This window comes from Lygodium microphyllum, chromosome 5, assembly GCF_053477565.2.
Source record: "Lygodium microphyllum isolate KBCC chromosome 5, Lygodium_microphyllum_v1.1.10, whole genome shotgun sequence".
NCBI classification, from domain to species: Eukaryota; Viridiplantae; Streptophyta; class Polypodiopsida; order Schizaeales; family Lygodiaceae; genus Lygodium; species Lygodium microphyllum.
In genome coordinates, this window is record NC_141139.1 from 147,475,659 (window position 1) to 147,490,543 (window position 14,885).

Consider the following 14,885-nt stretch of genomic DNA (forward strand, 5'->3'; position numbering starts at 1 on the left):
TGTTGCTTCAACAGAAAGAGTAAATAGTCCACCGCATAGAGCCTGCATCACGATGGTAATATGTTTCCGCTATTATGGAATGAACTTCTTATGGAAAGTGGCTTTGGTAAATGAGAATCTCCAATTATTTAGTGGTAGAAGGAACTTTGCCAACATCCATTAAGTTCTTCTCTTCTTGGCAATGCCATTTCCTTCATTTTCAACCTCTTCTAATGCTTGTTGATAGCGATCTTGGAAAGTGGCTTTTGTAAATGAGAATCTCCAATTATTTAGTGGTAGAAGAAACTTTGCCAACATCCGTTAAATTCTTCTCTTCTTGGCAATGCTATTTCCTTCATTTTCAACCTCTTCTAATGCTTGTTGATAGCGGTCTTCCCCAATTGTGCACAAAAAACATGGAGCCCCAAAAGGAACACCAAGGAAATAGGGTTTCTACTACAAGAAAATCTATCTTGTAACATCAACAACCATCTTTTTCATCTTTTATGTGATCTCAATAAAGAAAACAACACCAAGAAAACAAGAATTCTTCATACAGCTTCATAGAAACATTTTTTCCACGGCTTTATCTTTAACAAAATCAATCATTCTCTTCATATTCTTCATAGAATTCTTTGGTAGACATAGAAAAGAAAAAAAAACTCCACTTTTAATGAAAAAATATCACATATGATTCATCTTCAAAGTTTTCGTAGCTTTCTCTCACAATCTCTCATAGATAGATACATTGTTTTGTATAGAATTGGCTATCTCTGGCTCTCTCTCTCTCTCTCTCTCTCTCTCTCTCTCTCTCTCTCTCTCTCAATCAATCAATAGTACATCTCCTCACTAAAATACTCAATAATCAGTTATAATAATCTTTTGTTGGTCATGGATGCCCCTTCCAAAAGGTGTGTCTGATATGAAAGGTCACCAGAGCCACTACAATGACTCTTAATAGCTCATACTTGTCACTTCACTTCAGTCTTCTCACAAGTCTTCAGTAGCTGCTTCTTCCACTTCCTCGATCTCTTTTGAACTTACATCACCTCTTTCCAAGGCTAGAAAAATTTTCCAATGTCTTACATACATTCCATAGAACACTACTAAGGCATACAAAACAGAACAAAACAAGAACAGAGGCTCTACAAAAGCTCAACATAGGGTTATAAAATGTCAACAAAAAGCATCAGAACCACATAACTCATACTAAAACCATTCTAAACTATCAAAAACCATTCAATGAGCTTTCAAAAAACCTCAAACTTCATCATTACTCCATGCTTCATACAAAAGAAAACCAGAATAGGACAGAAGCAAAACAGAACCAATCAGAACCTTAATAGAATCTATCAGAACATCACAAAGCCTCATATCTCTACTGGAAAATATCATGCGCTTCCAAAACATAATCAACATTATCCAAAACTTTCAAACACTTCCAAAACTACTAAACATCATTAAAAATCCATAAAAAATCAACCATTCATCCCTCAAAAATAACAAAAACCAACCAAAAAATCAATTCATTTTAGCATTCAACAATCTGCGCCATGTAGACAACCATAGTGTCCTTGCTCTGGCAAAGAACTCGGTGTTTTATGCTTTCACGAAGCACATTGAGGTTTAGTATCACTATATTTGGGAGCAGATCGTGGATTCTGAGTTAGCGGTGGCCTACTATCCCATAGAGGACAATGGTACAGATATTTTCATGAAGTCTTTGCCTCAAACTTTTGGTTAGTGCTAGATTGCTCCATGATTATTGGATATTTTTGTCATTATTTTTTCCAACAGTCACACTGCATTTATTGCATCCATTTTTGTGCATTCTCTGCAGTCGGCCAAATTTGGGGACTCTTGCAGCAGTCGACCAGATTTGGAGGATGTTGGCTATTTATAGCCACTTCATTGATGGCTCACTCACTTCTGCACGTTGTCTTAGTACACTCCTCTCCAACACTCTCCAACATTGGTGCTACCTTCATCATCTCAGCCTAATTTGGTGCCCTACTGACACTCCTAGTTGCGTGCAAGGATTGATCAATTCTCATCATTGTATTTAACATTCTTTTTCAGTCACTAGTGTAGTATTTCTTCATTTATCTTCTACTCTCTCTCTCTCTCTCTCTCTCTCTCTCTCTCTCTCTCTCTCTCTCTCTCTCTCTCTCTCTCTCTTTGCTCGTGTTTCTTCTTATGTCATGCACTCTCACACATATACTCCAATTCTTGTCCCCTACCATTTTTGCACTTTAATGTCCTATTCATGATACAAATGCTAACAATTTTCATATTTTATCCTCTTTGAATCCATGCTTCATCCAACTTTTAACACAAACGTTAAAATACCACTACATTCTTATACAATAAGTTTATACATATGAACCATTGCAATTTGTAGTCTCTTGATCTCCACCCAAATGTTGTTAAATACATTGTATCCACAAAATATATATATATATATATATATTTTCATAGGGCATGAAAATTTCGATATGAACATACTCCTCAAAAACATCAAGAATCTTTTAGTCCATAGTAGCTGAACTTGTTAAATGCAAGGAGAAGAGACCCATAATTTTTTAAAAGAAAATGATTGTTGTAAAATTAAGTGAATGTTTCATCGAGAGCCAAGCTCCCTCGTATTGATCAAGTAGCACTATGTGGTTACAACTTGCATTAGCCTTCATGCATATTCTATTAAAAACCACATAATTGTACTTAATTTAGTAGCCAAATGTACATTTTTGGCATCCTCATTTTGGACATATATCTAGAAAAGGATTGGAAAGGCTATCTCATTTGGGTTACTTTCCTTCTCTTGATTTTTCTATTCTTTCTATTTGTGAGCATTGTAAATATAAAAGCATGCACGTTCAGTCCATAAGTAAAACTTAAATAGAAAAAAAGCGAGTTGCTTGACTTAGTGCATAATGATAGATGTGGGCTGAGACTATCTCAACCACTATATATTTTATAATCATGTTCCCTAATGCTACTTTGGATAGTGGTATTTTGAAAGACGCATGGTTGGGCAAGAAGTTTTCTTATAATCACTTAAGAGTGTCCAATTGTGAAGCTTATGTGCACATCCAAAGGAAAAGTATAGTTAATTAGAACCAATATCCACTAAGTGCATCTTTTTGGACTATGGATAGAGTGGTGAGATAGGTCAACACCTTTGGAATCCAGAAGGTAGAAAGATTGAATGTAGTAAGGATGTGATCTTCAATGAGAAGAAGATGCATAAGCAACGTCTTAAAGAACTAGATTTGGAAGTAGTATACAAGCAATGTAGGAAGATGATGAGGATGCTAAAAATATAATTATTGATGCTAAAAAAGTAGTTATAGATTGTAAAAATGTAGTGGCAGAGATGGTTTGAGAGATTGTCCTTTGGGTCCTAATAGTAAAAAATTTAAGGATTCTCATGAGAAAATGGGTTTTGAGCAAGTATCATTGTAAAGCAAGAATATGATGGTACAAGATGGAAAAGTGACTATAAAAAATATAGGGGCTGGTCCCCAATTATAGACAAGCTTGCAAAAAGCTTTGCTAGGAGAAGCTATTTACTCTTTGGCTAATCTCTATTCTATATATGATCAGTTTCAGTTGGCCAGAGAGAGAGAGAGAGAGAGAGAGAGAGAGAGAGAGAGTTGCTCAATGCCCCACCCTTGTAAGGTGCCACCAATGATCCATGGTGCTCTAAGTTGTAAGGCCTCCATTATGAGGAGAAGCCATATGTGAGCATGGACATTAGGACCCACATTGGGTGGGTCCTAACTTGTATGTGAGATGAGGTCTACGAGACTAGATAGCAAAAAGGTGACCTTTGTGTATCTAGCCTTTGGGTTAGATAGAGTAGTAATGCTCATAGCAACCTCGACAGTAAAGGAAATATTCACTCAAATATTTCCTAGTTAAGTAGGGAAGGTTCATAATGTGATCGGACACGCTGACCATGCTACTTTCCCGGACTATAAAAGGAAGACCTCTCTAAAGCCATCGTTAGTCTAATAAGAGTTCTTCCAACTACCCTTAAGCTCTTTGCCTATCATCTGTCTAGATCACCATCTAAGCTTCAGAGTGGAAGCACACAAATGGACATTGCCATCTTTGTATCAGTTTGTTTGAAGTTTAAGTAGTATTTGTTTTTCTCAATTTTCTTTCAACTACCCTTAAGGTCTTTGCCTATCATCTGTCTAGATCGCTATCTAAGCTTCAAGTGGAAGCACATAGGTGGATGTAGCCATCTTTGTATCAGTTTGTTTTAAATTTAAGTAGTATTTTTTTTTCTTAATTTATTGTGTGTTCTCTACTCCTTGCTTAGATTCTATCCATTGTGCTATGTAATTTTTACATGGTATCAAAGCCTAGGGGGCTTTGAGGAGTGAAGAGTATACGAGAGGAAATGATTTCAACAATGAAGAGGAGAAATGGCATTTGTTGCATCAAGTAGTAGTGCTGCTATACTGGCAATTCAAACACTGAGGATTTGTCCACCAACCTTTAGTGAAGGCAAATTATGTGGTACAAACTATACTTTATGGAAGTTTAAAATCACAACTATCCTTGATTCTTATGAGCTTTTGGAGATGGTACATGGGACTAACCTAGAACCACAACCCAGCTCTACCGACCCATCAAATTCAAGTGTCATGATTTCTCCAAATGTAGATATTCTATGAGCTTGGAAATAAAGTAACACAGATGCAATGTATGCCTTAGTGACAAGCTCTTCTAATAGTGTTTTGATATTGATACAGCATACAAGAAAAAGAAGGGTGGTAATAAAAAGTTTCAAGGAGAGATGCTTCTACTACAAGAAGAAAGGACATGCAATTGTAGATTGTTGTATCAAGAAGGTAGATGAAAAGAATGGCACTATGAAGACTAAAGGGAAAGAGGCATCCAATACAACTGAACCAAAGTTAGATTTATTCATGGTGACCATTGAGGAAGTGTATTTCTTGACACAAGAAATATCTAACACTAACTCATGGGTATTGGATAGTGGCACCTGCCATCACATGATCAACAAGAAAGGTTATATAGTTCTATGAATCCTCTTCAAGGATCCATCACTATGATAGATGGGAATGATGCAAAATGCCTTACAGAGGGCACATGTACTATTTTCTTTGTTACTACAAATGGTGAACTAAAAAATCTTTCAAATGTGTTGTATGCTCTAGAGATTAAGAGAAATCTACTACTATCAGTTGTTTCTATAATTGATCTTGGCCATGTGGTGAGGTTCACTAAGACAAGTGTAGAAATTATCAACAGTGCTAGCAAAGTCGTCGTCTCAGCAAGAGAAATAACATGTATGAGCTAAGTGCTCTTATAGCCATTTCTAGTGTGGGCACAAGTACTTTTTGGTATGAAAAATTTGGTCACATTGGTTTTGTAGTATTAAAGGAAATGCATAAGCAAGGTATGTTACTCACCTACTTGTAATAACTGAAATGAAGGAACCATGTGAAGCTTGTATGATGGACAAGCAACAAAGAAAGGCATTTCCACAAGAAAGCAAGAATAGAGTAAAGGCTCTTGTAGAGCCAGTGCATGCTGACTTGTGCAGTAAAATGCCTACAAAAGCCTTGGGAGGATCTTTTTATTTTATGTTGATCGTCAAGATTCAATAGGAATACATGGATGTACTTCCTTCATGATGATAACATTTAAGCTTTTTGGTAAATTTGAAGAATGGCTAAACTTATTGAGAATGAAACATGGCAAAGTGTTAAGAAAATTTAGAATAGATGATGGTGGTGAGTAACTCAAAGGAGTTTGAAGACTTTTGCAAGAGCAAAGGAATTCAGCATCCATTGATGACATCTCATACACCTTGGCAGAATGACATTGTTGAACACCAAAATTGCACCATTGTGGAATTGGCAAGGTGTATGCTTAAGGGCAAGGGATTGCTTGGGTAGAAGCTATCAATACTGTAATTTACATTCTCAATTGAAGTTACACAAAAGCTCTTAAGGGCAAAACTCCTCATGAGACCTATTTTGGTAAGAAACCATTTGTCTCACATTTTAAAACTTTTGGATGTGAATGTTATGCACATGTTCCAAAGGATAAGAGAAACAAGTTAAATCCAAAAAGCACAAAATGTATATTCTTAGGTTATAATGATGAGCAAAAGGCTTACGAATTATATGAGCAAGAGGCAAAGAAGATCATATCAAGCCGTGATGTGGTGTTCAAAGAACGACCACATATAGTGAAGGAGGAGAAGATAAGTTCTTCCACTATATTAGTCAATGAAGAAGTAGTCCACTATGAACCTATCCCAAGAGTTGTCCCTAGTCTCAAGGAGGAGGAAGTATCACCTTTGAATGATGAGGAAAAAGTTTACCAACCTCCAATCATGCCAATGGAAAAGCCTTTTCCATGATGGGTGAAGTAGCTCTATGATCATAGCAATCCTATGCCTATCACAATTGAGGAAAAGGCAGATGGACCAAGGAGGTCACTAAGAATACAGGAGCAAAGAAAGGCTTATAGTCACATAGTCAATATGGTCATGATGGTTGAGATTATAAGAGAAGTAAATGGGCGAGCCGAGTTTGAAGAAACACTAGCTGATCAAGAATGAAGAGAAACTATGCAAGCTGAGTATGACAAAACATAATGAAGAATGATACTTGGGACCTAGTGGATCGGGTAGAAAATAGAAAGATTATTGGTGCCAAGTGGGTCTAGAAGGTAAAGTACAAAGCTAATGGCAACTTAGAAAATTATAAAGCTAGATTAGTTTCACATGGATTTTTATAGGTTGAAGGATTTTATTTTCAAGAATAATTTACTCCAATTTCTAGAATGACCACTATTCGCACAATATTTGCAGTGGCTACTCATAAGAAGTGGTGAGTTTACCAAATGGATGTCAAATCAACATTCTTTAATGGTGACCTTAAGGAGGAGATGTATGTGGCTTAGCAACCAAGGTTTGAGGCTCCCCATTTTGAGAACTAAGTTTGTAAGTTGAAGAAGGCATTATATGGCCTAAAACAAGCCCCTAGAACATGGTATCAAAATGGATAGATAAATTCTTTTTAGACTTGAATTTCAGATGAGTCTCCTAATAGCCAACTAGCATCAATAATTTCGAGTTCCCACCTCCTACAAGATTACTAGAACTTAAGTGGACTTGCCAATGTACGTGATTCAAAGAGAATGGGAGGTGGAGGGGAGTGTGGTATATCAACGCTCCTGTCCATAAGGCAAAATCCCATTCTGGCCCCCTAAAACAATGCAAGTCAGTTTGACTAGTTGGTCAATTTATCGTCTTCCTATTTCTATCATTGATTTAGAAAAGGTCCCAGCTACCGCCCTACCATTGAACAAACCCATAGGGGGTCACATCCACCCACTTTCCTTTGCTGACGGTATCATCTTTAGTTTCTTAATTACCTAGAGCACATTTACTAAAACATATACAATTAGCTTCCTTAATTAGTCCGTTCTTTCGCGCAATTTATTTCACGGACACACATACAATTCAAAAAACCCTTGAATAAAAAACAAGCTCATTTATTATATTAGAAGTTTATTACAATTTCCATATTTTCGATCCAGTGGAAGATATACAGAATTCCACGAGGGTATTCTCTCCGCCAAGATTCCTCCCTTGTAACTAGTATTAGGATTCCAGGATTCAATTCTGGGTCATGAAGGGGCTCGCCAAATTCTAGGAGTAATGTAAAATTTACGACCAAGCCCCCTTAGCATATCCACATTTTCTACTACTTGAGACTATCCCTATAGACAGACCTTTCCATTACGGAGTCGGTCTAAGCCTCTTGAAGTGAGAATCATGACCCCCTTGGATTAGGGTCTGGTAGCTAGCTTGGGGGTAGCCTAGTGCAATCTTTCCCTTTATCATGTTTCTCAATTTTTTTAATTAGAGATCTAGATTCTAATAACAATCCTTTCAAACAATGACAATCACATCATCGTGCAATTCACAACTTTACATAGCCAAGGTAGATCCTTAACCCAAGGTAACCTTACATTCTAACAAGGATTCTTCTTCCCATAAAGAAGTGTTGAGTATAAATCTTCAACGATGTTAAGCAAGACACGAATTTTTCGTTTAGGGCTAACTTACCCAACATAAGTGAATTTCCTTTAGTTGGTACTTCAAAAAATATTGCGACAATAATTTAATGAGATGATTTACAAGATTCTTTAAATAGACTTTCACTTTTTAAGTGTTAATCAACTCCTAACCATTATCGTGTTTGGTAATAAATATATCAAGTTATTTTACTAATCTTGAGTGCACATAACGTCCTTTACTCATTTCGTGCAATAACCTGCAACTATTTCCATCATGATTCTATGAATTATAATCTCGATTAATCTATCTACAAATCACAGGTAGCAATTAACCGTTTGTGCATGTATTAATTCACTCTCTATATGAAACTGGCATCTCGTGTTGAAGTGTAAATGTAAAAGCTAACACTTTATGTACTTAATTTTGAAAAAAATCTTATTATTTTATGTGGCAATATCAAAATAATAGTCTATTTTTGAGTTGTAAACAACTTGGTTTGGCACGATGTCATTGGGAATTTGTCTTTGCTTGCGCTTGCATTTGCCACACCCGATGTTTCGTTGGTAGTGGCAATTCTGGTAATTTTAGGCCTTCTCAGATCTTTGGCAATACTCGCTGATTGTAGTGGATTTCATGGTCTTTTCACCTCATTGCTTTGGAGCCATTGTTCCATAAGTGGGTTTGAGGGATAGAGAAGGTGGAATGAATTCGCGATGGGAGAGTGTGGGAGCAACTTGGCGAGTTGAAGACCGAGACAGAGGGAGGTTGAGTTAATTTGTTTCCTCTCTAACCCCTCTCCAATTCCCTCTCTCGCTCTCTCTCTCTCTCGCTCTCTCTCTCTCTCTCTCTCTCTCTCTCTCTCTCTCTCTCTCTCTCTCTCTCTCTCTCTCTCTAGCTCCCTCTCATAGCGTCTCCGGGGGGGAGGGTAATCCTTCTACCTCCCTCTCTTTTCCTCCCTCTTGCTCTATAGTCCTAAGAAGGGCCTCTCCTCTCTTACTCGGACCTCTCTCAACTACTCCCCATAGCTCTTATTTATAGCTAAATTAGAGAAGAAGGGTTATGGCTAAGAAGAAGAGCTCTTTATGGAGGGATCTTGGCAAAATCAGCAATCTGAAGCTTTCAAGATGCAATTTGATGCTCAAATCACAAATCTGATTGTTCTGTTGGCTCTGAAAGAGGGATAAAACTACAGAATGCTTGCTAAAAAATCCTCTAGATCACTCCTTTTTCTCCTCGTTTGGAGTGTTATTTGCTATTTGTAAACTGCGATCGCAACATGCACGATTTTAGCAATCCTTCTTTTTGCATTAAATCTCCAAAACTCGCTAAAAAAGCCACTTGCTTTTTTACATGGCACCTTATTCTAGAAGTTTCCATAGCTTTTTAGGATATTCACAATAAATAATATCCAAAATATAAAAAATATGCTAGTTTTGTCCAAAAATCTAGTATTTGTGGACCATTCATACTATAGACATTGACACTAATGACTAATATGGCTCATAACTCTCGTTCACATGGTAACTTCTGTGATGGGTGGCTACAGTCCTTATCAATCCAGAAAAAATGCCAGGTTATGATCCTTAGATTTTTTTGCTCGAGATTTTCTCTATTTAATGATTTTAGAGTTCTTCAAGTCCATTTTGCGAGAAGTCACGAAGATTTTAAATCAAAGTCCGAGTATCACACATGAATCATGATGAGTCGGCCTAATGCTCGCAACCTAATGCTTGTTGCATGCGAAGCTCCGATATCCATCAAACCACTCGAGATCTTCCAAACCTAAGACCTCCCCCAAACCTACAAGGTATTTTCAATTCAAATGTTGGAATGTACAATGTCCTCTCTTTTTTTGAATATAGTTTTCCTAAACTTATGAGGTGCTTAAAATTTAAATGAGATACCTTCTCTTTTTAACGTACAATGTCTTTTCTTTTTCTATATAGCTCACTCTCTTTCCTTAATACCATGGATATCAAAGTCATATACATATTTCCTTGTCTTTTATATAGCTCATTCTCTCTTAGTTGATTAGACCTCTCTCTCTCTCTCTCTCTCTCTCTCACGCAAATGTTGAAAGGTACCAAAAAAAGTTAAAAAGGAGGGAAGAGAAAAAAGGGAGCAAAGGGAAAAGAAAAGAAAAAAGAGGAGAGAGAAAAAGAGAAAGAGGAGAGAGAGAGAGAGAAGAAAAAGAGCAAAGGGAGAAGGGGAAAGAGTGAGAGAGAAAGAGGAATGAGAAGAGTAAAGTAAAAAAAAGGAGAGAGAGAGAGAGAGAGAGAGAGAGAGAGAGAGAGAGAGAGAGAGAACTTATCCCTTAGCTAAAAAGAGAAGGGTGTAAAATATTACACGGCGCAGCGAACAGAATCTGAGAAAGAGATAGAGAGTACACAACAGATAAGAGGAGAATTAGTAAATTCTTTAGCTCCAAACAACTGATACAAAGATGGCTTTGTCCACCCGTGCGCTTCCACTGTGTGAAGCTTAAATGGCGATCTAGACAGAAGATAGGTGAAGAGCTTAAGGCTAGCTGGAACAACAACTCTGACTGGGTGAAAGATGAGTGATAGATGGCTCTGAAGGGGTTTAGCTTTTATAGCCTGCAAAGGCTGTTAGGTCGACCTGACTGACCTACCATATGAGCCTCCACTAGTCGGCCAGGGAATATTCCAGGGAATATTTCCTTTACCATCGGGCGCCAGGGGGAGGCCGCTGGCCCCCCTTGGGACCCCCCAACCAGGGGCCGCTTTCGCAGGCCCCAGACCCCAAAATAGGGGCCCCTTTTAACTCCATTACCCCGCAACTCGATGCAATGCGCCTCGAGTTGCTACCAGCTTAACCACTCCATCTAACCCAAAGATTAGACCCACAATGGTCACCTTTTTGCCATCCGGTCACATAGACCTCATCTAATATACAAGTTAGGACTCAACCAATGTCCGGGCTCACATTTGGATTCTCCTCATAGTGGGGGCCTTATAACTTTGAGCACCATGGATCATTGGTGGCACCTAATGACGGTGGGGCATTGATCATATCTAACAAAGGGAGGGGAAGAGGAAAAAAGAGGAGAGAGAAAAGGGGAAAAGAGGAAAGAGAAAGTAAAGTAAAGAAAGAGGAGAGAGAGGGGAAAAAGAGGAGGGGAAGGGGAAGAGAGAGAGAGAGGGATAGCGGAGAGAGAAAAAGGGAGAGAGGGGAAGAAAAAAAGGAGAGAGAAGATTAAGTAAAAATAGGAGAGAGAAATAGGGGAAAAGAGAAAAGAGAAAAGTAAAGTGAAAAAACAGTCAAGTGTTTGATGAGTTATATTTGAAGGATGAAATGAGGGCATCTATCAACATTTTATGGGTAGCATCCTTGTTTTATTAAATGAGGATAGCAATTAAAAAGATTGCCTAAAATTTAGAATCATAAACTTTTGTTCAAGATGATATCATCCTAAGTACTACTTAAGGTTTAGAATATTTAAGTTTCATTGGTGATGCCTTAGTAAAAGTTACACAACTTTTCTACTGGTGCCATTTCTCACAACCATAATAGCAACAATGTACAAGGCTTGACAATATGAATTAATTGGCATGTAGTTGCCTATTATAAAAAGCCTCTATTTGGTCTCCTTCGAGTAATCAAGAATTTGTATGAGAAATATCATTCATAGAGTTCATGTGCTAGACCATTCATTCCAAAACATGAGATACATCCAATTAAAAATGACATATATTATCCTAACTATTCATAGTGATGGCTATTAGGCTCTTCATGCCTAGCCTCCACACCCCCCCTACACACACATGCACACGCACATGCACATGCTCGCTTTGTCTCTCATGTGCTCAGTTGTCCTTGGCTCTCCTCTCGTGTTTCCATGTGAAAGTGTAAAATCCAAGATGGGCTTCTAAAATCAAGATTAAGTTGAGATTATGATCCAAGGACAAGAGATGCAAACTAGCTACGTATACATCAAACTTGATTTGATTACTACAAGTATAGGACCGTGACAAATATTTAAAGATTATATGTAGAAGTAGATAACCACAATTCATATTCCAAAGTTAAGTGTGCCACATATCTTTTTGTAGAACATTTTGAAATTGTCACTTATTACTCTTACGTAAAGTTGCCTTGAATGTACTTGGATTTAATTATTACCAGTGGAGAACATATACACGGAACATAGCCAAGCATCTCACGAGAAGTGTCGGGAATATGTTTGGTGCAACACTCTTACCTCTTAAGTGTACAATCCACATTAGAAGAGATATTCTATAATCATAGTCCATTGTCGAGTCGCTTTGCATTGTCCTCATTCCTTATGTTTGTACTTTTTTAAAGTAGTAATTACAAACCTTTATGCCACTTCTAATAATTAGAGTTGTCATGTAGAAAGATAATGGAGTAACAAATTATTGAAACTCAATAAATCTTATCGAAAAGGTTTTGATCAATAAGTTCTCCCTTCATGGATGATCACAACCACATATGGCAAACAAGTGTCTAACAATTGCAAGCCATTAAAACCCCCCATTGAAATTGACCTTTCAAACTCCAATACATCAACTCCAATCTATTCAAGAGAGTGAGCCTCAAGCTTGTTGCAACTCCATTCACTTTTTAGAAATTATTGAAAAAGATATGTGAACACAATTGTTGTGCTGATTCCATTAATAATTTATCGGCTTTCTTTTTGTTCCATCCACCTCTCATCATACAATACATCGGGCAACTTTCTCAACTAAGAAGCCTTGTCCTTTAGAATGGTCAGCAGCCCACATGAAGAAGCCGGGCATTGGAGGCTTCTCTTGCCTAAGCTCATGGAATGCCTCGAAGAAGACATCAGCAGTGGGCCTTCTTGCTTGTGGGCCCACTTCAAGGCTAGCAAGGAGCTTACGTCTAGGAAACACTCGTGCGATCCGATGGTAGCCCTTGACATACTCATGCACAGTGGAGAAGTTGTTGGCATAGAACTGGTAGTTCACAAAGTCAATGTCCCTTTGGTGGCGTTTGTAGAGGCGCTTGTAGGGGGGTAACACACTCTCGTAGGGGGCAATGGTGGCAAGGGTGATGAGACCTTGTCTCTTAAGGGTCTTGATCAAGGAGCCGATGAGCTTGGAGAAGGTTCTAGAAGATTGGGGTGGGAAGGTCTCGTAGTCGATGTCGATGCCATCAAGGTGGTACTTCTTGACGAGGGCACCCACGCTCTCAACTGCGTTTTGGAGCCAAACCGTGGGGTCTATAGGGTCGTACCAAGCGATGACGCGTGTCTCCATCGTGGCGGGCACATACTGGCTGTACCCCGCAAGGCTCATGGTGACCTTGAGGTTGGGGCGCATTCCTTTGATTTGCAAGACAGACTCGGGAGTGATAGAGGAGATCCAAAAAGGGCTAAACCTGTACCATGTGTGTTGAATATGACTATATATGTATATGTATATATATACGTGTGTGCGTGTGTGTGTGTGTGTACATATGTTTGAGACTGAAGGCTAACCTTAGGGAACGTGACTTACCTGCCGTTCTGCACATCCCCGCTAACGTTGGCGTCGATGGCGAAGGCCAGTACCAGAACCTGCTCCACGCCCCCCTCTTCGCTCATGGCAGGCACCTCCGAGAGCTTGATGTCTGTGCCGACCCCGCCTATGTAGTCCACCACCAGGCTTCTTGCCTTCTTCTGCGCCCTCTCCTTCTTCGTGTGGCCGGCCCGGCATGGCGACACGCACACCAGGTCGCCTTCTTGCACGGCCGTGCAGTTCAGCGCCGGATTTATGGCCCGGAAGGCGCTGATGTTCAGCTTCGCTTGGCTAGACATGGACGTGCAGGTGTCGCCTTGCTTGGCTGTGTACAGTTTGCTGCAGGTACTGCTATGGTGCGAATCTGCAACAGCATTTGAAACAGAAATCAGCGCGCGGAGAGAGAGTTTTCTAGCCATGAGGCCTGTGTAACCTATCTCCTTTCTATGATTTTGTAATGTCAACAATGTCCTACTACACAGAGAGAGAGAGAGAGAGAGATTTCGGGCATGCGGCCTATCTCTCTCTCATCTATCTCCCTCATATGAATCATGTGGCCTGTGTAGCTACCCCTCTGTATGAGCCATTTGGTTCTTTCAGTAATGCCATACTTCTACTGCAGAGACACACAGAGAGAGAGAGAGAGAGAGAGAGAGAGAAGAAGATAGAGATATGGAAAGACACAAAACACACACACCTGCATCCGCCATGTTATAAGCTTGAAGCGTGGCTAGCACCAGCAAGCTCATCAGAAGAAGAGAAGCATTGTAAGGTTGCCTTACCCCCATCGCTTAACGTGGAGAATCTCGACTGAGTGGCAGAGATTTTAAAGGGAAGCATGCGTGGAAATTGGAATGCTATGATTCCTGAAGGCTAAAGCTCGTCGCTCTTTGTATAACGCCCTCCTCCCCGTACCATTTTATATCATTCTTTAGCTTGTCGTAGGATGGTTAGACCTCCAAGAAGGAATATCAAGATTCAAGAACAATTCAACGAGAGAGAGGATAGTCAAAGTGTTCCCAAGGACGATGTTGAACGGTGCTTGGCTAAGCCATGAATTGAGAAGGTAAACACAAATCCCAATGGAATCTTCTGAAACATATAAATCAAGCGACCTGGGTATAATCCTTTTTAAACTAGGTTATGGCATTTGATTAGCTTTAAAATGTTTGATTTGTTAATTCTTAATTCCCTTTCAAGGGAGATTCATTCCTCCTCTTGATCAGTGACTTGGTAAAAACTTGAAATTGGTCAATCACTAGAAAAGGGTTTGCCAATGTAGAAGTGATCACAAGCAATTCAATGTTAGGTTTGAACCTTTGCATTTT

At 39.0% G+C, this 14,885-nt stretch overlaps 1 protein-coding gene across 1 annotated transcript; it reads right to left on the bottom strand.

Moving 5' to 3' along the window:
- Positions 1 to 12,449: 12,449 nt before the first annotated feature.
- Positions 12,450 to 14,546, bottom strand: LOC148036508 (chitinase 2-like). The gene is made up of 3 exons (XM_087678501.1): positions 14,255 to 14,546; positions 13,558 to 13,921; positions 12,450 to 13,438 (listed from the first exon to the last, which is right to left on the bottom strand). The coding sequence occupies exons 1-3, from the start codon at positions 14,343 to 14,345 to the stop codon at positions 12,754 to 12,756; spliced, it is 1,140 nt and encodes a 379-aa protein (XP_087534627.1). The 5' UTR covers positions 14,346 to 14,546; the 3' UTR covers positions 12,450 to 12,753.
- Positions 14,547 to 14,885: the final 339 nt, after the last annotated feature.